Below are 25607 nucleotides of genomic sequence, written 5' to 3'. Positions count from 1 at the left end.
ATTGATTATGTTGTTACAGTAGTCCCAATTTTTTTCCCCTTTGCTCCCCTCTGCCCAGTACCCTCCTTCCCTCCAGCATCCCACCTGCCTTAGTTCATGTCCATGGGTCATGCATATAAGTTCTTTGGCTTCACCCTTTCCTATATTATTCTTAACATCCCCTGTCTATTTTGTACTAACCGATTGTGCTTCTTAATCCCTGTATGATTTCCCAATTTCTCCCCCTTTCCCCTCCCAGCTGATAACCCTCCAAATGATCCCCATACCTATGATTCTGTTCCTATTCTGGTTTTCTTAGTTGAATTTTGTTTTTATTTTTTAGATTCAGTTGTTGATGGCTGTGAGTTTGTTGTCATTTTAATGTTCATAGTTTTGATCTTCTTTTTCTTAAGTAAGTCCCTTTGACATTTCATATAATAATGGCTTGGTGATGATGAGCTCCTTTAACTTTACCTTGTCTGGGAAGCATTTTATCTGCCATTCCATTCTAAATGATAGCTTTGCTGGGTAGAGTACAGTATTCCCTCACTTAGCGCGGGTATTAAGTTCTAGACCCCCCTGTCATAAATGAAAATCCGTGAAGTAGAAACCTTACATTTATTTTAGTATTTATATATATTTTAAGGCTTTATAAACTCTTCCCACACACGTATAAACCATTCCCAGTCCCTTTTTAACCTCTCTCACTCCCTTATTAACCTTTTCCACTTTTATAAACACTACTTATGTTCTTAAACATATTCTACACTCTTAAACCTACATAACTTTAACAACATATGCATACAGTACCGCAAAATCCCACGATATAGCGAAAAATCCACAATAAATAATATTTTTTAAAATCCTGAAATACAGTGAGGCCACGATAAGTGAATCATGATATAGAGAGGAACTACTGTAATCTTGGTTGTAAGACCTTGCTTTTCATCGCACTGAATACTTCTTGCCAGTCCCTTCTTGCCTACAAAGTTTCTTTTGAGAAATCAACTGATAGTCTTATGGGCACCCCTTTGTCGGGAAGTCTCTGCTTTGCTCTTCCCGCTTTTAAGATTCTCTCCTTATCTGTCGCCTTTGGCATATTAATTATGATGTGTCTTGGTGTAGTCCTTTTTGAGTCTAGCTTGTTTGGGACTCTCTGTGCTTCCTGAACTTATATGTCTATTTCCTTCACCAACTTTGGGGAGTTTTCCTTAATTATTTTTTCACATAAGCTTTCAATTTCTTGCTCTTCCTCTTCTCCTTCTTACACCCCTATGATTTGGATGTTGGTATGTTTAAAGTTGTCCCAGAGGTTCCTAAGCCTCTCCTCATTTTTTTTTTTCAATTCTTGTTTCCTCATTCTGTACTGACTGACTTTTTTTTCTTCCTTAGGTTCCAAATCATTAATTCAAACACTGGTTTCCTTCCCTTCACCATTGGTTTTGTGTGGATTTTCCTTCGTTTCATTTAGCATAGCCTTTACTTACTCCCTTATGCCATACTTAAAGTATATCTGTCAAGCCTGTGATCATCTTTATCACCAGTGTTTTGAATTCTATGTATGTTAGGATGGCTAGCCCCTCATTTGTTATGTTGGCTATCTCCTTGTCGCTTAGTTCTCCCACTGGAACCTTGATCCATTCTGTCTTTTGGGCCATACTTCTCTGTCTCCTCGTCTTGACAGCCTCCTGTGTTTGTCTGCCTCTGTGTCATAGGTAGAGCTGTTGCTCCTGTTACTTTGTAACGGGCAGAGCCTTAGGTATTCGTCATAGAGGGCGACCCGTTTCACCACGTTATGGCGCTGTATGTGGGGGAGGAGTCCAAGAGGGAACAATGCCACTTGCCCAGCACTAGCCCCTTTTCCAGGCACTTTTCCCACTTCCATATCGGACTGGCGCCTTTCTAGCTGTTGTCCTCGCCATCATTCCCAGAGTGAGTGGGTCTGTGGACGTTCTAGGACTGTGGAGGCCCTTTAAACAGGTGGACTCTACTGAGACCAGCAGTTTCTTCTTCCACCCCAACCCCCACTGTTTTGTATAGTCAGAAGCAATAAGGCTTTATTTCCCTGGCGCTGGAACGGTTAGCTGCGCGTTCTGGTCTGGTGCTGGGAGTGCTCCCCGGGTGTTCCTCCTGCCTCTTTAAAACGTGTGACTGTGCTTTCTACAAGTCTGCCACCGCTGCTGCCACCACTACCACCGCCACCACACCGTGTCCTCTCTGCCCCGACTCCGCCCCTCCTACCTGTCTGGATGAGTATTTCTTCTTTATATCTTTGTTGGACTTCATGCAGCTCGATTTTCTGGAACTTCTGGTTGTCTCTACTTTTGAGGTAGTTGTATTCCTTCTTACTTGTGGAGGGAGATGCAGCGTGTCTGTCTAGGTAGGCCTCCATCTTGGTTGGAAGTCTCTTAGGTTCATCTTAATCCTCTCCCTCATTATATTCCATAATTTATACCTTCAAAATTTTCTTAAATTCAGCCTCTGTTGTCTATTTCCCCTCTCAGTGCCTTGGTTTAGACTCTCATTTTCTCTCATTTGTACTATGACAGTATCCTTCCATATGGGTTTCCTGCCTAAAATAGTCTCCATTCCCCACATTGCTGTAAGAGTGACTTCACTAACATGTAAATCTGATACAGTCCCGCACTTTGAAAACCCTTCAACAATTCCCCATAGTCCACAGAAAAAAGTCCAAAATTCCTTAGCTTGGTGTTCAGTGTTCTTTGTCATCTGACCTCTTGTTCTCCCTCTCTAGTAGCTGTTCCAAGTGAACTACTCATATCCTATACCTGAACTACTTATTTCTTATACACCCATGCCTTAGCACATACTGTTCAGTTGGCTTAAAATGCTTTCCCTCTCTACTTAATTCACCTTTCAGACACAAGACATGTGATTCTTTACCTCTGATTGTTTCCTTAATGCCCATAAGCTCCCCACCAAAATCACTGACTGTTAAATTCAGTAATAACTAACATCTATATTGAGTACTTATTTTGAGCCAATTACTGAGCTAATAAGCATTTTGAATGCCATTAGTGAATTTAATCATCCTAACAACTCAACAGTAGATACCATTATTAGTTTCATTTTACAGATTAAAAAAACACACTAAAATTAATTAATTTGCCCCAGGTCAAATGGCTAGTGATACACTGGAATTTAAATCCAGGCAGACTGACTCCCAAGCTTGGGCTTGGAAGAAGTATGCTATATATACAGTAGTCCCTCTCTATATCGCGTTTCACTTATTGTGGCCTCACTCTATTGGGAGATTTTAAAAAATATTATATTTAATTATTTATCACAGATTTTTTGCTATATCGTGGAATTTTGCAGTACTGTATACATATGTTGTTAAAGTTACATAGGTTTAAGAGTGCAGAATATGTTTAAGAACATAAGTAGTGCTTATAAAAGTGTGGAAAAGGTTAATAAGGGAGTGGGAAAGGTTAATAAGGGACTGGGAATGGTTTATATGTGTGTACAGTTTATAAAGCCTTAAAATATATGTAAATACTAAAATAAATGTAAGGTTCCTACTTCACAGATTTTCACCTATCACAGGGGGGTCTAGAACATAATACTCGCAATAAGTAAGGAAATACTGTACTTCCATTATCACATTTATCAAACTGGCTTGTAATATCTTTGCTTATATATTTGTTTCTCCTTCTAGACTGAGTTCTTTGAGGGGAAGGTCTATATCATAGTTATCCTTGCATCTCTAGTAGAAGTAGAATGTCAGCATTAATTCAATATTCCCAGAATGAAAAGATTTTCCATTTCCCACATAATACTGGAGCTATGTAGTGGAATCAGAGTGAGGATGGTGTTGATAAGACCCCCATAGTTTGTTAAGCATAGTACCTAAATATCTACTAAAAGAACAAAAGGAAGAAGGCAAGAAGAAAAGAAATTGAGTCCCATAGGGCCCATGGGTGTTTGTTTTGAGTCTATGGCCTTAAATAATACATGCTTAATAAATGTTTGATTAATGTTTAAATGAATGGCTTATTAGGACACTTACAGCATCTTACCAAACTTCAGAGGAACACACTTAAAAATATATACATACTTTTCAATTAATTTTATAAATATAAACTAGCCCTTACTATGGCTAAGTACTGGTTTCTACTAATTCAAAACTCCAATCTTTCCTTAAATACTTAGGAAAAAAAGTCAATCTCTAAATATTCTCATTTATATATTATTGATATGACAAGAATAATTGACATATTATCTATAGTTTATTAACCTAAACACTAGCACAATTACTAGAATGTATACTACTAGTCCATACACTTTTCCTCAAATATCAAGAGCCATTCTTGTCAATGTTAATGAGAATTGGCCATTTATGTTGAAAAAATAGTTTAAGACTTGGCATATGTAAGCAAAAAAATAATCACTAAATAAAAATAAAAGTAGTTTTATTAACAAAAATAATAAAATCTAGATATTTGAGCCTATATATCAGTACATATAACTATAAAAACAGCATGAAACCTTTTTCCTGCTGTCCTAACAGATCTTTCACTAAACTGCATTCTCAGTACTGTGCTGTAAGTCATTTGTACTTTTACTAAAAGTGTTTATAAAGGCATGATCAACTGACCTAGAAAAACAAAGTTACTCCAATAGCCCATAGTTTTTTATTTCATTTTTTAAATTTATTTTTTATTGTTTTTCTATTACGGTTGTCTCATTTTCCCCTCTTTGTTCTCCCCTGCTCCACCCACCTTCCCCCTCTCCCACAGTCAATCCCCACCGTGTTGCCCATGTCCATGGGTCATTCATATTAGTTCCTTGACTAGACCCTTCCCCTTCTTTTCCCCCTTTCCCACTTCCCTCTCCCCTCTGCTCACTGTCAGTCTGTTCCCTGTTTACAAGTCTCTGGTTCTATTTTGCTCATTTGTTTGTTTTGTTCATTAGTTTCCTGTATTGGGTAAGATCATATGATATTTATTTTTCACCATCTGGTTTATTTCATTTCGCATAATCCTCTCAAATTCCAACCATGCTGTAGCAAAAGGTGGGAGTTCCTTCTTTCTTTCTGCTGTGTAGTATTCCACTGTGTAAATGTACCAGTTTTTTGATCCACCACAGTTTAAATGGAAAGTTAAAGCACTACTTCCATTTAAACATAATCAGAATAAAAGCTTGTAGAAGATGACTACATTACATATACTCAGAAAAAAGAAAAATGTATGAGAGGACAGAAATATAAGATCAAAAAGCAAACATACACCTAGTCTACTAAAGTTTCTATGCTTCCTAAAGTTCCAGGTTCCTGTGTGTGTGGGCTGCATTCATTCACCTGTTCACATTCAATATTTATTAAATAATAGGCTTTATTCTAGACCTTGAAGATACAAGAAGCTTGCATTTCAGAGGGAGGACATGAACAATAAATACGTAAACATATATGTGTGTGTGTGTGTGTGTGTGTGTATGATAATTTTAATAGTGAAAAGTGCCATGAAGACAATACAACAGGATAACATAAAAGAGACTAACTGGAGGGTTTGGCTGTAGCTGCCTTAGGTGGGATAGTCTGGAGAAAACCCAGGGCCAAATCATATAGGGTCTTGTAAATTATGGTAAAGTTTTGGATTTAATTCTAATTGTGATGAACAGGCATTGACGATTTTAGTCAAAAGAGAAATACAATCTGATTTATAGTTCAAAAGATCATACTGAAGGTTCAGAGCAATACTAGGAAATCTCCCAAGGGAGATGAGAAAATCCAGTTTCACACTTCAAAGCCCCAAGCCACCACTGGAAGATTTATATAAAATGGAAATATGTGGGGTTTCTTTACAAAAATATTGTCTGTGGCTCAATTTTCAGTATAGGAAGTGGATAATTTCTCCCTTCTTCCACCAGAACAGGAGAACTTCTCCCAACTATAACCTTCCACCTCCCAACTCTGGGGCATGGGTAGGACTAGGATTGTAGGACTCTACTATTCCTACCTCACTTTATTGAAGGCAGTCCCACTTGAAAAATATTACATGCATTATGTCTCTGAGTTACCAACTCAATAAAAATGCTCTGGTTGTTTTCTGTGAAGACAGACAGGCTCTCGTTCTAATTTACAGCAGAAAACATCCTGCTGACATGCCACAGTGGCAGTCCCAAAAGAGGCTGCTGATGAAGCAAAACAGGCACTGCTGTCCCAAGATTGGTAATGACCCTCACTTGAACCCATTTCTTTCTAGAAAATGAGAACAATCTAATTTAGGGAAAGAAAAAAATAAGACAAATATTACCGAGCAGTACATACTATGTACCAAACACTATGCCAGGTTCTTTTCCTGCTGTATCTCATTTAATCTTTTCAACAACCTCAGGAAGTTCAGGGAAGATAAAATAATGTTCCTAGAGTTATATAAAAAGCTAGGATGGGATGTAGGAGTGTCTATAAAAACACCAAACTTTCTACTATGTCACACTACCCATGGAAACATCTACCCAGGTTTACAGTATAAGTTAATAAGAAAACAGAATTTGTCTTGTAGATTACTTTGTTACAATATAAAAAGTCCTAAAAGATGTGATTCTTTTTTAAAGTAAAATTCCTAAATCCCTTTTAGTCTTCCTATGGCTTTACAAACTATAATACTAATAACATTTTAGGTAGTCAGTCAGACAGTATCTGTCAGGAGATACATTCTTCTTTCATTTTAGTGTTGGAAAACCTTGCTTTATCAAGCGAGATAAAAGAAATGTTTCTCATTTCCAATGTGCTAGCACTGGAAGTGAATAAGCTGCTTAGAAGTGAGCCTCCACTGCTGATACAGCAGCTCTGGTTAAGATGAACCAGCAAGGAGCAGAGCCTTGCTTGGTCACAACAGAAGTGAAGGTAAAATACTGTAAGAGGAGTGAACCTGCTCATTGGTGGCACTGCTGCAATGCACAGGCTGCTTATTTGGATGACACTCAAAACAAATTTGATTACTTCTTTTTGGCTTTCCCTTGAACAAGCTATTAAAGTCAAGTTAGTAGTAGTCAAGCCATATTATAAGAAGGGGTATTTATCCATCACCTCTATCATGATCAAAGATGGAAATTACAGGTGAGGGGATAGAGACCAATAGTTAATGTCACTGATTCTTTCTTGTCTACCAAACTCTTAATTAGTAGACTTGATTTTTAAAAGCCTGTGTACTCTGAATGTTTAATCTGAAGGCTCATGAGGGTTGATTAAGGATTGCCTTTATTCCTGTAACTAAACTCAGCAGTCATTTTGAATATAAAACATACAAATGTAGAGCAGGTCTGCTAGCTCTAAAAGGCCTCCCCTCAGATCCCAATTGCACCCCTGTGTTCCCTAACATGCCTACCAGGATCTTTAAAAGGTCCTGTGCAATAAAGTTGAAAGTCGCTGATTTAAACAGTGGAGGACTGTTTGGCTAGCTCAAGAATACATGCCAATGGGAAATTTCTAATTTCCTCAGTGACTGTGATGGAATGGACTCTGAATAAAAACATGTAATTTATATTTAGCATAAGCACTTATTTACCAAGTGACCCCAGGAAAACATGGAACTTAATCTTATCTTGTTTTTATTCATCTGTAATATGTAAATAGAACTGCTTTCTCAAAGACTGATGCTAAAAATTAAAGGTCATAATAAATGTGGAAGAAGTCTAGGAAATACATGATGTTATTGTAAGATATTATTGCTGCTGAGAACAAAATCTATTTGGAGAGAGAAGTAAAGGTATATAATTATAGGTATCGCTAAATATACAAGGAACTAAGATTTATTCCAGGAAAAAAATTAGACATGTGCTCTCTGTGAATTACTTGGCCCCTCTGTGGAATAAAGTCCCATAATCATATACCTTTCTTTGAGAATTTTCAAAAATGTTTATTCTAACAAATAAGATTTCAACTCTTTTTAACAATAATTAATACTAGACACTACATTTACACCTAGATTGCAGATAATGTCATCATTTTTTACTTCCAGCATAATTTTTCTTAAATTTTATTTTTCAATCACAATATTATTTTATATTACTTTCAGGTATGCAGTATAGTAGTTGGACAATCATCTACTCTACACAGTGTTTCCCCAATATTCCCAGTACCCACCTGGCACCATACACAGTTATTGGAATATTTTTGACTATATTCCCTATGCTGTACTTTACATCACCATGACTATTTTGTAACTCCTAATTTGTACTTAATCCCTGCACCTTTTTTACCCAGTCCCCCAAACTCACTCCCTTCTGGCAACTATCAGTCTGTTCTCTGTATTTATGAGTATGTTTTTGTTTTGTTTGTTCAGTTATATTGTTCTTTAGATGCCACATATAAGTGAAATCATATGGTATTTGTCTTTCTCTGACTTATTTCACTTAGTATAATACTCTCTAAGTCTTTCTATGCTGTCACAGATGGTGAGATTTCATTCTTTTTTATGGCTGAGTAATAGTCCATTGTGTGTGTGTGTGTGTGTGTGTGTGTATACACCACTGCTTTTTAAACTTTATTGTTATTGTCGACACTATTCTAGATGTCCCCAATAGCCCCACCTTTGCCCACCTCCACCTACCCCCTGACCGCCTTCCCTCTGGCCATCACCACACTGTGTATATGGTTGTATCATCACTTTTTTTGTATCCATTCATCTACTGATGGGTGCTTGGGTTGCTATTGTAAATAATACTGCAATTAACATAAAAGTGCGTATGTTCTTTTGAATTACTGTTTAGGATTCCTTCAAATATATACCCAGAGGTGGAATCACTGGGTCATATGGCAGTTCCATTTTTTAATTTTTTGAGGACCCTCCATACTATTTTCCACAGTAGCTGCACCAGTTTGCATTCCCACCAGCAGTGCACCAGGATTCCCTTTTTTCCACATCCTCACCAACACTTGTTCGTTGATTTATTGATGATAGCCACTTCGACAGGTATGAGGTGACATCTCACTGTGGTTTTAATTTGTATTTCTCTGATGCACAATCATATACTTCTTTTGACCTTTATCTCACTACATAGAAACACATTATTTTTAATAAATGAATACCAAAAAGTTGCATCCTGAGTCAAACTAGTGTTTTCTCTCCACTTACATTTTTATTGAGTTCATGTCTAATGAGAGTGGATTAGTTATTTTTTAAAAATGATGTCTAAAACATCTGAACATAGTTATCCCTGGACAAGTTTCCAAAATTACACCACAGTGATTATCCCTAGGACTGGCACACTTAGAGAGACTCTGACCTCTGCTAGTATTAACCTTCTTATATTCAGGGGATATTTTAAATTTGTCATGAAGGAAAAGATCTTATTAGTAGGTAGTAGGATACATGTATCTCTTAGGTTGTCACTACTTCATCCATTTTAGCTTGGTGTTTAAAATCTCCCATAATCAGAAACTGCCTGCTTGCCAGAGGAAGTGGGTAAAGGGTGAACAAAATACATAAAGGTGGTCAAAAAGTACAAACTTACAGTTATGAGAAAAATAAACACTGGGGTGTAATGTACAGCATGGTGACTATAGTTAATAATACTGCATTGTATATTTGAAAATTTAGGTAAATAGATCTTAAAAGTTCTCATCACAAGAAAAGGAATTTGTAACAATGGGTGGTGATGGATATTAACTATCATTTCACAATATATACATACATCAAATTATTAACTGTATGCTTAAGAATAATATGTTGTATAAAATACCTCAATAAATCTTTTAAAATGAATAAAAGCAAAGCTCAGATGAAAAGATAACAGGGTTACTTAGATGCAAACTTTTTAAAAAAATAATTTATTTATTTGTTTGTTTATTTATTTATTTATTTTTAGAGAGAAGGGAAAGCAGAAAGAGAGCGAGAGAAACATCACTCTGTGGTTGCCTCTCACTCGCACCCCCAACTGGGGACCTGACGTGCAATCTAGTCATGTGCCCTGACTGGGGATCGAACCAGCAACAATTGGCTTGCAGGCAAAAGCTCAATCCATTGAGCCACAGCAGCCAGGGTAGATGAAAACTTTTTTTAACATCACCAACCAATTCACGTTATATTTAGATGCTATATTAGCGGGAGGAAAACAGAAGAAAAACAAACTTTCTATGTATAAGTATTTTATGCTCATGGGGGACAAGTTAATTAGGGAGGAAGTTTATTTTAGTAGCAATTTCAAGTAAACACTTGGTGATTATGCATGTATATATATTTACATCCCACATTAATTTTCTTTATTACTATTTCATTAGTCTTGTAGTTTCTCTTAAAAAACAAACAAAACAAAACACTGTAATACAGGCATACACATGGTTCCATGGATGCATAATTAAAACCACTAACAGTGGCAGTTGCTGAACCTGTATCCAAAAGTTAGGCTGCAAAATATTTCACTGTGATATGTGTATTGAAACTGTGGTAGTTTAATTAAAATGCAACCCTTGTATAAAAGCAAATGGCTTGGGTTCTTTTTTATATGTGTTTCATTTTATTATGTGAATAAAATATGAAAAAATAAAGTAAAAACACATTACATATTTTTACAAATATTTCAAAATTCTATGTTTTATAGAGTGCAAAATTATAAAACGGGAAGCATTTGGGGGCATATAAAATCTCCCATATTCAGAAACTACCTAGTTGCCAAAAGCAGGAGGTAGAGGGTGAAGGTAGTCAAAAGATGCTTTTAGTTAGTAAAGGGAACCGATTGTTGTAACCTAGAAGGCTCAAGATTATAGGCCTGTGTGGCAAATAAATGGTCAGTAAGAATTTATTAATCCTTTTCATGTATCCACTGTTATGGAATTGCCAGTATTACCATTCCATACACATGCCTCTAGCAAAAACTGACCCCATCAAGGATCAAGAAAACATCTATGGTGAAAATGATGCAGAACTGAGAAGCTCTCTCACAACTCCCATCAATTTTCCTATTGAGAAAGCCCTCCCCCCATACTGTACACTATAGAATCTCACAGTTATCATCTATGACCAAAATGTTCCATTTCACCATTTAAGGAAGCAGTTCATCTCTTAATAACAGTCTTAACAGTTTAAATAAACTGCTACCCATTGTGTAGATTCACTGTTGTACTACCGTAGATCACTGAAATCCATACCTATCCAAATTATACTTTAAAAAAGAAAAATAAGAAGAAAAGTAACTATACCTGTTATAGACTGAATATTTGTGTTCTCCCACCCACCTAAATTCATATATTGAACCCTAACTCCCCAGTGTGGCTTTGGAGATGGAGCTTCTAAGGAAGTAATTAAGGTTAAATGAGGTAATAAGGGTGGGGCCCTGCCCTGATGTGATAAGATTAGTGCCTTTACAGGAAACAACAAAGCACTCTCTCTCTATCCCTTCACATTCCTTTCACCTCCCCCACCTCACCCCACACACTGAGGAAAGGTCATTGGAACACACAGTGATAAGGGGCTGTCTGCAACCCAAGGACCCAAGGTAAGACCTCTTACTAGATGCCAATCATTGGCACTTTGATCTTGCAGAACTGTGAGAAAATAAATTTGAGTTTCAGCCACCCATTTTGCGGTATTTCATTACAGCAATTGGAAGACTAATACACTATCTCTATTATTACTAAATATTCCCTACTTCCTCATGTTTTCAGAAAACATACTTTGTAGAATTCTACCACATAAGAAATATTTCACTGAACTTACAGGAAAATCAGATTCATAAAAGTTCTTTGGATTATTTGCAATCATTTGCAGTCAAACTGCCTTGAAAAGATCATGCTTACCCTTGAAGAGTAATGTACTCTTGAGAGCTTTCAGCCCAACAGCCACTCAGCATTGCAGCAAAATAACTAGATCTGGCACTTAAAATGGCTCTAAAGGGAAGAGGAGGTGAAAAAACACAGGTAAACATATATTATGCAAAACATAATGTTTAATGAAACTCTTTATCTTTACCTTTTAAAATATGATACTCTATTTGTCTTGTTTCTATTCACTGATAGAATCATTATAATAAAATTATATTTATACCTAAGTATTTTTGATTGCTCAATTATAACAATTCCAATGTCCTTATCTTTTACATTTTTTCTCTTGAAAACTCTTTAATTTTGATAAAAATTGAGATTATTTCTATTAAGAGAGTAATAAATCATCTATAAATGGAGAAATAAAGACGAAAAGATGTTAATTTCTTGAGAAAATATTGTATAAGAAAGAAAGACTAGAACTCTAAAGGAGCCAAGTTCGAGTTCAGAAGTCACCCTAATTGTGCTCAAGAATGGCTATATCTTAGATTTGAGAAAATGACAGTAAAGACATTTTCTTTTGAATTTCAGTTCTATCTTCTCAAGTAAAATATTAAATCTTTCATTCTTTAATTCAGCAAGTACCTACTGACTTCTATCCTATGCTAGGCACTATTTTGGATGCTGGAAATACAGATGTAAATGAGACACTACAAAGAATATGCTTTATAGTAGTGGAAGGTGGGCTGAAAGAGTGGAGGGGGAGGGGGAGAAGAGAAAGACACTTTGGCAATGGCCTACTAGGTTGTCTCAGACCAATCCTCCTGCTGGAAACAGCCAGGAAAATGGACAAAATATATAGCTTAAAAAAAAAAAAAAAAGAAAGAAAGCATGACTTGAAGGCACCAATAGTTACTGTGGTGGTAGCTTTTGAGACAAGTTATGAGAAAGACAAAAGAGGTGATCCAAGTAACTTTTTCCATTGAGGCAACTGCCAAATCTGAAAGCAAAAGTAATGGTTGAGAGGCTAAAAGATCAGCATATCTTCTAACAACCTTCACAGGTTTACAGACACACAAATTGGAATTGGGTATCTGTCAAAGGGAGGTTCTGGTGGATACCCAGGATTACAGATGGACTCTGAAGGGCTACACACTAGAAAGAAGAATAAATGGGAAATAGACCAAGCCCTTATTAGAACGGAAGTCTAGCTCTGAATCAGCTGAATCCCTGACTGGATTAAAGTGATCTGCATTAGCCTAACTGCTGGCCAGAATAGAACGGAAATCTAGTCTTCATGAAAATAACTTTACTCCAAGCATCAAATTATTTTTATAAATTTTCAATAAAATGCTCAGCAATCATCCAAAGATAATCAGAAATAATAATCAAGAACTAGAAAATAAAGAAATTTCATTTACACTAGTATATAAAAGGTCAAATACCTAGAACAAATAAAAAAGTATAATAATCTCTACATTACAATCTATAAAACACTGTTGAAATAAAATTTAAAAGACCTAAGAGTAAGCTAAACTGCACTCAAGGATTTGAAAACCTAAAACTGTTAACATGTCCATTCTGCCTAAATTAATTTCAAGATTCCACACAATCTTGATCAAGTTTTTTTAGTGGCAATTTATAACTTCATTTAAAAATGTATATGGACACACAAAGGACCCACCACCATCAGAAGAAATTGGAAGTCATGATTTTAAAACTTACTACAAAGCGACAGTAATCAAGATAAGGTAGTATTGATGTAGGGATAGACATTAGATTCCTGAAACAGAGCTGAGACTCCAGAAATAGAACCACACATACAGGGCAAATTGCTCTTCAACAAAGATGTTAAGACCATCCAATAGTGAAAAGTCAATCTTATCAACAAAAGGTACTGAGCTGGAGGTTTGAAGGGAAAGAAACAAACCTCAATGGTTAACCTCACACCACATGCAACAGTCAACTCAAAATGGACCAAAACCTAAATATAAAAGCTAATAGTATAATATCTCTAGGGAAAAAAAAAAAGGTGAAAATCTTTTCAACTTTAGGGTAAGCAATGGTCTCTCGGGACACAAAAAGCATAAACCAGTTTTTAAAAAACTTCTAAACTTTGGTCCCTTTAAAGTCAATTTTACGAAATAGAAAGACAAGCAAATTATTGGGAGGAAATATTTGCAAATTATTTAATGGTCAAATAACTCACATCCAGAATATATATAGAACCACTATAACTCAATATAAGAACATAAACCACCCAACTCAACAATGAGCCAAATTGATAAAGTTATACTTCAAAACTAAAGTTTATGGCTAATTATAAAGAAGAACATCACATCAAGTTCTGAGCATTAGATAAGGACTGGAAAAAGCTATGGTCAGAACAGAACATACATGATTCATCTTAAAGGAGAAAAATGGTACATGTCTGTTTCTCAATAGTTTAAAGTTTGTTCCAAATCTAAGAGTGTTTTTAAAAAGATTTGAACAGAAACATCACAATATATGCAAACAGCCAATAAGCACATGAGATGAAGCTTAACATTATGAGTGATCAGGGGAATGCAAATTAAAACCACAATGTTATATCACTACACACCTGTAGTGTGGCAAAAATTTTAAAGACTGACAATGTCAAGTAGTGGTGAGAATGTGGAACAACTGGAACTCTTCATAGCATGCAGGTGGGAGTATAAAATGACACAATCTTTTTGGAGAAATGTTTGTTGATTTCATAAACAGTTAACATCCACTTACTGTATGACCCAGCAATTCCACTCCTTGGTATTTATCCAAGAGAACTGAAAATATATATTCACACAAAGACTTGCACACAAATGTTCATGTCACCTTTATTAATAATACCTAAATACTGAAAATAACCATTATGTCAACAAGAGAATGGATAAATTATGGTATATCCATATGATGCAATTCCACTTAGCAATAAAAATGGACTAAAATACTGATAAACATAATATGAAAGGATAAAGCTCAAAAATATTATGCTAAGCAAAAGAAGCCAAATATTACATAATAATATGTCAGCATCAACATATATGAAATTCTAGGACAGGTAAAATAACCTATAATTGAGAAAATATAACAATAAGAAAACAAACTAATTAAAAATATACAAAAGATATGAACAGAAAATTCACCAAATATATACAGATGTCAAAGAAGCATATTAAATTCAGTTTTGCCTAGGGCAAAACTGATGGCCATGGGCACAGGAGAACTTTTTAGGTAATGAAAATTTTCTATATCTTGATTTTGGTGGGATTACACAGGTTTATACATTAGTCAAAATCCATCAAATTGGACATTTAATTGTGTGCATTTGATTATATATGAATTCCAGCTCAATAAATTAAACTGTAGAAAAAAAGAAGAAAATAAGAAACCTACTTAATAAAGAACAGGCCAAGATGACTTCCCCTGTGAATTTGAATATACATTTTAAGAAAGATGTAAAATCAACCTCACTCACTCAAATAAATAAATAAGTAATAACTTCCCACTGGCTGCTATGGCTCAGTGGATTGAGCATCGGCCTGTGAACCAAGTGTCGCTGGTTCGATTCCCAGTCAAGACACATGATTAGGTTGCACGCCAGGTCCCCAGCTGGGGTTGTGTGAGAGGCAACCACACATTGATTTGGGTCTGCTGCATGGGCAACAGCAGACCCTCCATATCACCCTGCCCAGGCTCTGTAGCTTCAGCTTCACTGGAGAGGACACTCCAGCGCCATCGCAAGATGTCGATTCAACACGGGAGGAGACAGATACCGTGTCACTCCCGAGTCGGACTGCACAGCCATTCTCGGCGGTGCAGATAGACTCTTAAGAAGCTACACCATCGTCTCTCGAGACGGACGGCTGCCGGCGAATAACTTCCCAACTAATTTTATGAAGTCAATAAAGAGTGGAAAAAGTAGGTTTATAGTTGTGAGTATACAAAACACAGAGTTTTTCCTTGTGCTATTATGTATTTATTAACTATTGTATTTTCCATATGAACAACTATAAAACTACTTTTGCCACACCATATATATAACCTTGAAAGCCAAATCTGACCTATTACAAGGATGTCATAAAAAAAAAAAAAAGAAAAAGAAAAAAGAAAACCATAGGCCAGTTTCTCTTGTGAATATAGATGCAAAAATCTTAAGTAAAATGTATTAGAAAACTGAATCCACCAATAAGTAAAGTAAATAAAGATCACAACCAAGTTGAAATTATTCTAGGAATGCAAGATTGCTTTTACATTTTAAAATCAAGTGATTTATACATTAACAAAATAAAGGAGCAAAATCATGCGATCATCAAAATACAGTAAAGCACTTGACAAAATTCAACAGTCATTTATGATTTTTAAAATTTAGTTAATTCCAATAGAAAATCCCAGAAAGCTATTTTGTAGATATTGACAAAGTGATTCTAAAATTTATATGGGAAAGCAAAGAACCTAAAAGGCTAACAGACTTCTGAAAAAGAAGAACAAAGTTGGAGGATTCTTACTAACTGATTCCAAGAGTTACTATATAGTTACAGTACTTAAGACATCATGTATTGTTGAAAGAAGAGGCACAGAGATCAATGGAATAGGATAGAGACCAGAAATAGGCCTATATACACATAGTCAACTGAGTTTTGACAAAAGCACAGTAGCAGCAATTCCATGGAGAAAGTATAGTCTTTTCAACAAATGGTGCTAGAGCAACCAGATAGACTGCACACAAAAAATTAACTCAAAATGGGTCATAGATCTAAATGTAAAATACAAAATCATAACATTCTGGAAGAAAACAAAGGATCTTGGGTTTGGTGATGATTGGATTGATCAAAAGTGCATTCCATAGAAGAAAAAAATTAGTAAGATGGACTCTACTAAAATTAAAAGCGTTGCTCTGTAAAAGACATTGTTAAGTGAATGAACAGACAAGGTAGCAACTGGGATAAAGTATTTGCAAACCATATACTGGAAAAAGGACCTCTATCCTAAATATACAAAATATTCTTAAAACTCAACAATAAGATAACAAATGCCTAATTTTTAAATAAATGAAAGATTTTAACAAAAACTCCCAATGGAAAACTGGGCAGATACATGCAAAAAAAATGAAACTAGACCACCAACTTATACCACACACAAAAATAAACTCAAAATAGATAAAAGACTTAAATTTAAGTCATGAAATCATAAAAATCCTAGAAGAACATAGGCAGTAAAACCTCAGACATCTCTTGTAGCAATATTTTTGCCAATATATCTCCTAGACCAAGGGAAACAAAGGAAAAAAAATAAACAAACGGACTACATCAAACTAAAAAGTTTCTGCACAGCAAAAGAAACCATCAATAAAATTAAAAGGGAATCCACTGAATGGGAGAACATATTCACCAATGAACATCTCATAAGGAGTTAATTTCCAAAATATATAAAGAATTTACACAACTCAACATCAGGAAGACAAATAATCCAGTTAAATGGGCAAAGGACCTGAAGAGACACTTCTCCAAAGAGGACATGCAGATGGCCAACAGACCTATGAAAAAATTCTCAATGTCACTAATCATCAAAGAAATGCAAATTAAAACCACAATGAAATATCACCTCGCACCTGCCAGAATGGCTACCATCAATAAATCAACAAACAACAAGTGCTGGCGAGGATGTGGAGAAAAGGAACCCTTGTGCACTGTTGGTGGGAATGCAGACTGGTGCAGCCACTGAGAAAAACAGTATGGAGTTTCTTCAAAAAATGAAAACAGAACTGCCTTTTGATCCCGGAACACAAATTCACAAGAATACATGCACCCCTACATTCACAGCAGTGTAATTTACAATAGCCAAGATCTGGAAACAGCTCAAGTACCCATTAGTAGACGAGTGAATAAAAAACTGTGGCACATTTTCACAATGGAATACTATGCAGCTGTAAAAAAAAGAAGGAAATCTTACCTTCTGCAGTAAACAGCATAGATGGACCTGGAGATTATTATGCTAAGTGAAATAAGCCAATGAGAGACAGACAAATACTATATGATCTCACTTATACACAGAATCTACAATACAAAATAAACTGATGAACAAAATAGAAATAGAAGCATGGATGCATGGAACAGATTTACAGCTGTCAGAGGCGAGGGTGAAGCGGGGGTCTGGATGAAAGAAGGGATTAGCCATAGAACACATATGCATAACTCAGAGACACAGACAACAGTAGTGATGGCCAGAGGGAAGGGGGGGCAGAGGCTGGTGGAGGTGGGCAAAGGGGGGAGGAAATGGGGAAATGTGTAATAGCGTCAACAATAAAGGGGGAAAAAAACCTCCCAATAATGTAGAAATGGCAACTAAGCATATGAAAAGAACCTCAACATCATTTGTCATTAGGGAAATAAAATGTAAAACAACAATTAAATACCAGACATACCTATTAGAATGACCAAAATCCACAAACTGACAATATCAATTGCTGATAGAAATACAAAAGGAACTTCCATTCACTGCTAAAAGAAATACAAATGATACAGCCACTTTGGAAGATAGTTTGGCAGTTTCTTACAAAACTAAATGTAGTCTTACCATATAATCCAACAATCACATTCCTAAATATTTAGCCAACAGATATGAAAACTTATGTCCACACAAAAACTTGCACGCAAATGTTTGTAATTACTAAAACTAAGACAATCATAATGTTCTTCAATAGATGAACAGATAAACAATGATACATTCATTACAATGAAATACTACTCAGTTATAAAGCAGAGATTAGCTGTCAAGCCACACAAAAATGGATGAATCATAAATGCAAACTGCTAACTGAAAGAATCCAGTCTGAAAGGCTACATACTTTATGATTCTATTCATATGACATTCTGGAAAAGGCAAAACTACGGAGACAGTAAAAAAAATTGCCAGAGGTCTGGGAGGCGGAAAAGTTGAATAGCTCAAATACAAGAAATTTTTAGTTGAAACTATTCTGTATATTGTAATGGTAGATGTAGGACAATATGCATTTACAAAAAGCCCATAAAACTTTATAGGACAAGTGAACCTTAGTGTATACAAATTAAAACAAAAATACTCGGAAGAGGTCAGGTCAGGGGAATCTCCTGCTGAAATGGAGACTGTGACAAAAGAATCTAACGGTATTGCAAATATATGAAGTAACCTCCCTGAAGGGAATGGGAAAGAAAAGTGCTGGCCTAAATAACTTTGGAAATAAGTAGAGACTGTAAGAACAAAAGCAAAGGAACTATATACAAGCCATTATACTCTAGTTGTTAAAGTTATTTCCCATGGAAGTGTGGATTAATAATTCTGAAACTGCCATACATAAATACTGGAATTGAACAATTATGTACTACATATTGGATAATGAAAGCCAGGTTTCTCACTGCTATAGTGGAAGATTATAGACAATCAAGGGGCTAAGACTAGGATGATCCATGTGGTAACAGATTAGTGTTGGAGACATCAGTCTGAATTCATGTTTAGCTTAATACAAAGACAGATTCATACAGAAGTATTTTTAGAGATGTACATATATGCAGACTAATACATACACATATATTTCCTTGCTCTGTCAGCTGAGAGGGCCTAAAAGAAACAGCAACAAGTACACCAAGTGCCCACATATTAGTTTCCAATACCATTAGAATAAAAGGAACCAGGGTTCAGCAGAGAAGTGGTTGATTCTGGGACAGATGAGTCTAAACTATCTTTTAGAGTTAGAAAGTAAGAAAATGCTACACATACACAATGATGAGGGGGTTGTATGTCAAAAACCGATTAAAATGAGAAAAACATAAGATAAATTAAAATTGGAGGACACTATACAAAATTCTTGCTCAGTACTCCTGAAACCATCCAGGTCATCAAAAACAAAAAATGTCTAAGAAACTTCCACAGCCAAGTTAAGCTTAAGCAGACATAACCACTACATGTATTATGGTATCCTGAATGAGATCTTATAATAGATAAGGACATTAGGCAAAAAAACAAGGAATTCTGAGTAAACTATAGACTTTTGTAAATAACAATGTCTCAATATGGGTTCATTAACTGTAACAAATGCAATATACTAAGATATATCTCTATGTTAATAGGGGAACTGAGTGTAGGGTTATATGGGAATTTTCTGTGTTCTCTTCTAAGTGTTTCTGTAAATTTATAACTGTTCTAAAAATTATGTATATTAAGAAAAAATTAGGGATCTGCTTCCACCATGAGAGACAAGTGTGGGACTTGCTTAACTTCCATTAATAAGTAGAAAAATAAATAAAATATGATGCTGAAAAAAGGCAGTATAGGACACTATCCCTAAGAGAAGGAAAACCAATTAAATAAATCCTACAATCACAATGCTTTTCTTCCTGAAAACAATTTTTACATCATGGCACAGGGAAGACAAACAAGCAGAACCAGGCTGTCTTTCTGGATTGAAAAGACAAATAAAGGAGCCCTGGAAGGATGAGTTAGTCAGAATTTATAGGGCACATTACTATATAAGAGGGAGTTTTGAAGAAAAAGAGCTATATAATTTAGTGGAGGGTCTGATTGAGCCTTTGTCTGGACATAATCCGAGCACTGACTGAAATTCCATGAAGCCAGGCAAGAGTAAAGGCCAGAGAGCTATAAGCCTGGTCATATGGGGCTGGCAGACATTCAGGTTCCTATCAGCCAGAGTCCAATACTTGGGGTACTCAGAAAAGGTCCCAGAAGGATCACTTCTCAGGAGAACAGCTATACTACATTTAGAGCAAAGGCTACTGTTGATCCGTGCTAACAATGTTTAAAAAAAAACAATTTTCATAAAGATAAAGCTGATCCACAATAACTTGTCTGCTAATACAAAGTTCAACACTCTTTTTAAAGAAAAGAAAATTCATACACTTAACATAATATTCATAACATTTTTCATGTAATAAAACATTATTAGGTATGTGTAGAAGTAGCAAAATATGAACTATAACTAGGAGGAAAATTGGTCAATAGAAACAGACCCAGAAATGAAAAATAGGATGAAATTAGCAGATAGGCAATTTTTAAAAGATATTATAGGTATCCTTAAGGATTTTTAACTAAGAAACATAAGAAAGAGAGAAATAGAAGTTTTTTTTAAAAAAAAAAACAAACAACTTTTAAGAGATGAAATGCATATCTGAAATTTAAAATTTCACACATGGACCTTAAAGAAGATTAGATACTAAAGAAGAAAAGATCATGTACCTATGCACATAGCAATACAAATGACCCAAATAAAACATAGGAGAAAAAACTGGAAAAGAAAAAAAAAAAAAAAGGGCTTAAGTGAGGTGTGGGACTCACACACATACAAGGTGTTGCAAAAAAATGTATCCACACTTTTATAGCTGGTAATATGCTGAATTTTTTTTTTTTAGATTTAACCAGATTAAGTTTTGAACTAAGAAAGTTTATTTTGAAGTGCTACTGGAAGTACGGAAACACGGTAGGAGTGCAGAGACAGGACAGACGGCGTGGTGCGGCTTATCCGAGTGTGGCTTAATTGGCCCTTTCTTTCTTGCAGATACTGTAACTGGTGCCACTTACTTGAATTTACTGCAGGAATCAGCCATGCTACATACTCACGAAGATTTTCATGATGAGGACTTTTATTTCCAACAAGATGGAGCACCTCCACATTACCACTCTGATGTAAGGGCCTATCTTAACAAGAACCTGCCAAAAAGATGGATCAGGTGAAGAGGTCCTGTAGATTACCCTGTGCGTAGATTACCCAGACCTCACACCTCTAGACTTTTTTCTCTGGGGATTTCTCAAGAATAATGTTTATGCTAAAAAACCCGAAACCACTGATGAATTACAAGTTGCCACTGAAAGAGAACGTGTCCACATACCAAATGAAATGACTCATGATGTTTATGATTCTGTTGCTTTGTATTGCCAGCAATGTCTAGACCAGAATGGTCATCAGTTTGAAAACAGGTGCTAAGTATAAAAAAGTACACTTATGTAGTTTACTGTGAACGTTTAAAGGGAACTGTATACTAATAAATACAGACTTTATAATCATTAAAATCATGGATACATATTTTAGTGACACCCTGTATATAACTGCAGTCCCACGTGGAAAGAAAAGAAAAAAAAGAAGATTGCAAGAAAATTTGAAAAAAATGATGGTTGTAAAATTTTCAAATTTCATAAAAACTACAAAGCCCACATCCAAAAGCTCAATAATTCAAAAGCAGGATAAGCATAAAGAAAAGTACAAATGATCAAATTGCTGAAAACTTATTATAGAGAAATAAAGTTAAAAAGAAGCCAGAGAAAAAAAGCACATCACACACTGATAAGCAAAACCAGGCATGATCACAGACTTCTCGCTGGAGACAATGCAAGCAGGATAACAATAAAATTACATCTCTGAGGCACTAAAGAAATAAAAAATTGCCAACTTTAAAAAGTAAAAGCTAAATGAAAACTTTTCTAGATAAAGAAAAGCTGAGAAAAGTCATTGCTAACTGACCTGTATTACAGAAAATTTTTTTATAAGTTCTCAGGCTGAAAGAAAATTATAACAGAAACCTGGAACTACACAAAAGACAGAAAATGCTAGAAATTAGGGGGAATATGAAATACTTTTCTCCTCATTTAAAAAAGAACTTAAAGATAATTATTTAAAAGAATAATTACAATTTATAGTGGGGTTTAGAATATAGAGAGAAATGAGGTGACTTCTAGTGAAGATGGAGGCGTAGGTAAACATGTCTCACCTTGCATAACTACAGCAAAAATTACAACTAGACTACAAAACAAATATCACCCAGAATTGTCAGAAAATTGAACTGTATGTAAGTCTAACAACCAAGGATTTAAAAAAGCCACAATCATCCAGACAGGTAGCAGGGGCGTGGAGAGGTGGGGAGAGGCTCAGAGACACAGAGTCGTGCGCAGAGGCACGGAGACGGGAAACAAGTGGTCCTGGATCCATGTGTGGTAGATAAAAATTGGGAGCAGTACCTTGGGAGTGAGGCATCCCAGCCCCAGACCAGGCCACCCAGGCCAGAGTTCCAGCACCAGGGAGATAAGTTTTCATAACATCTGCCTGTAACCAGTGGGGACTGGGGTAGTGGAAGAAACATTGGGATTCTCAAGAAACTCCTATTAAAGGGCCCACAACAGACTTCGGACTCATGGAGACTCACCCCCTCTGGCACTCAGCACCAGGGCAATGCTTGGAAGGGCACCAGTGCCATACAGGAAGAAACTGAAGTGACTGGCAACAGGGAGAGTGCCAGAAGGCAACTTCCTCCCAGGGAAACTCCAGAGGCCAGGCAGCAGCACTGTCTCCTCTCTGAGCTCTCCCCGACACAGAGCTGTAGAGCAATGACATGGGTTGCCCTGCCCTGGCAATTATCTAAGGCTCTGCGCCATACAACAGGTACGTTTTTCTACAACAGGCCATGCTACTAAGACAGGAAGTCAAAGCAGCTCTACCTAGTCCACAGAAACAAACACAGGGAGGCTGCCAAAATGAAGAGACAAAAAATATGGCCCAAATGAGCTCTGGCTGGTATGACTCAGTGGATTGAGCACTGGCCTGTGAACCAAAGGGTCACCAGTCTGATCCCCAGTTAGGGTACATGCCTGGGTTGCGGGCCAGGTCCCCAGTTTGGGGTGCACGAGAGTCAACTACACATTGATGTTTCTCTCCCTCTTTCTCTTTCTTTTCCCTTATCTCTAAAAATAAATTAAATATTTAAAAAAAATTTTTTTAATGAGAACTGTGGCCCAAAGGAAAGAACAGAACAGAACTCCAGAAAAAGAATTAAATAAAATGGAGATAAGCAACCGATCAGATGTAGAGTTCAAAACATTGGTTATCAGGATTCTCAAGGAATTCATTGGGTACTTCAACAGCATAAAAAAGACCCAGGCAGAAATGAAGGTTACATTAAGTGAAGTAAAGAAAAACCTACAGGAAACCAACAGTGGAGGGGAGGAAGATGAGAATCAAATCGATGATTTGGAAGACAAGGAAGAAAAAAGCATTCAATCAGAATAGCAAGAAGTAAAAAGCATTCAAAAAAACAAGGATAGGCTAAGGACCCTCTGGGACATCTTTAAATGTACCAACATCCAAATCATAGGGTTGTCAGAAGGGGAAGAGAAAGAGCAAGAAATTGAAAACTTATTTTAAAAAATAATGAAAGAAAACGTCCCTAATTTGGTGAAGGAAATAGACATACAAGTCCAGGAAGCACAGAGAGTCCCAAACAAGCTAGACCTATAGAGGACCACACCAAAACACATCATAATTAAAATGCCAAAGGTTAAAGATAAAGAGAAAATCTTAAAAGTAGTAAGAGAAAATCAGATAGTAACATACAAAGGCATTCCCATAAGACTGTCAGTTGATTTCTCAAAAGAAACTTTGCAGGCTAGAAGAGACTGGCAAGAAGTATTCAAAGTCGTGAATGCAAGAACCTACAACCTAGATTACTCTATCCAGCAAAGCTATCATTTCAAATGGAAGGGCAGATGAAGTGCTTCCCAGACAAGGTAAAGCTAAAGGAGTTCATCATCACCAAGCCCTTATTATATGAAATGATGAAGGGAATTACGTAAGAAAAAGAAGATCAAAACTATGAACATTAAAATGGCAGTAAATTCACAACTAACAACAACTGAATCTAAAAAACTAAGCAAACAAGCAGAACGGGAACAGAATTATAGATATGGAGATAATTTTGAGGGTTATCAGTTGGGCGGAGGGGGAGAATAGGGGAAAAGGTGCAGGGAATAAGAAGTACAAACTGGTAGGTACAGAATAGACAGGGAATGTTAAAAACAGTATAGGAAATGGAGAAGTCAAAGAACTTATATGCATGACCCATGGACATGACCTAAGAAGGAGACTGCTGGAGGGAATGTGCATACTAGGTAGAGGGAGGCAAAGGGATAAAAATTGGGACAACTGTAATAGCATGATTAGTAAAATACATATTTTTTAAAAAGAAATGAAATGTATGACAGCAATAATACAAAAGACAGGAATGGAAAACGTCCTAACATTATACATTAAGAGGTATAATAGTAATTGAATGTAAATGGTGATAAGTTAATGATGCACACTGTAAATCCTAGAGCAACCACTAAAAAAAAAAAAAAAAAAAAAATCTTGCACGTGTGCGCACGCACACACATACACACACAATATAGCTCTCAATAGTATGACAAAAGTGAAAATAGCCCTGGCTAGTGTGGGCAGCTGGAGTGTTTCTATTACTACACTGGGGAACACAATTTACGTTGAGTTAGATCTGACACTTGTTTTTGACTAACTTTTGGCATCTGAGTCCAAAAATGATCCAATTTTTCTCTATCACGTCAACTTTTTAAGGTACAGGATACTTTCCCTTTGCCCCAAAAATCATACAAAATGCACATACAAAGGAAAATAAAGAAAAACTTACCTGAACATACTATTTAGTTATTTTATTCATATAAGGGCTATATATTGATACTGTAAGTCAAATTGTGTACAAGTAGTAAAGTTCTGCTACCGAACATACATATTAAGGTATTTTATCTTTTCAAATGACAGGCAAGGAAATGCCAAAATGAGATACTTGAAACAGTCTCCTTCAGTTGGCAAAGCTTTAACAAATTGCTTCATAAGACTTATGTGCAGAGGTTTTATGTGCAGAGGTGGGAATATAATGTTCTTCCTGTCAACAAGTGGCTCATGTAGAATGTTTGGATCACCAGGTTTGAGGTCAGATCTTGGAGGCCAATTCGACTCCACCCAATGCTTCTCACAAGCTCTGCTGTCCCACGTGCACAGAAAACAGGGATACTTGATGTACCCACGTTGCTGACCAAGAAGGAAACAGACCATTTTAAG

General features: G+C 36.1%; 1 protein-coding gene across 1 annotated transcript in view; it reads right to left on the bottom strand.

Moving 5' to 3' along the window:
- Positions 1-25607, bottom strand: part of BTBD8 (BTB domain containing 8) — a 111231-nt gene that overhangs the window by 38490 nt on the left and 47134 nt on the right. Inside the window, exon 5 of the mRNA XM_090269731.1 lies at positions 11738-11827. Within this exon, the coding sequence (XP_090125857.1) occupies positions 11738-11827 (90 nt within the window). The remainder of the gene's footprint in view (positions 1-11737; positions 11828-25607) is intronic.

This window comes from Furipterus horrens, unplaced genomic scaffold (assembly GCF_987537825.1).
Source record: "Furipterus horrens unplaced genomic scaffold, mFurHor1.1.pri manual_scaffold_3, whole genome shotgun sequence".
NCBI lineage: Eukaryota > Metazoa > Chordata > Mammalia > Chiroptera > Furipteridae > Furipterus > Furipterus horrens.
Note: the sequence above shows the minus strand (reverse complement) of the source record. Positions and strands in the feature narration are given on the sequence as shown.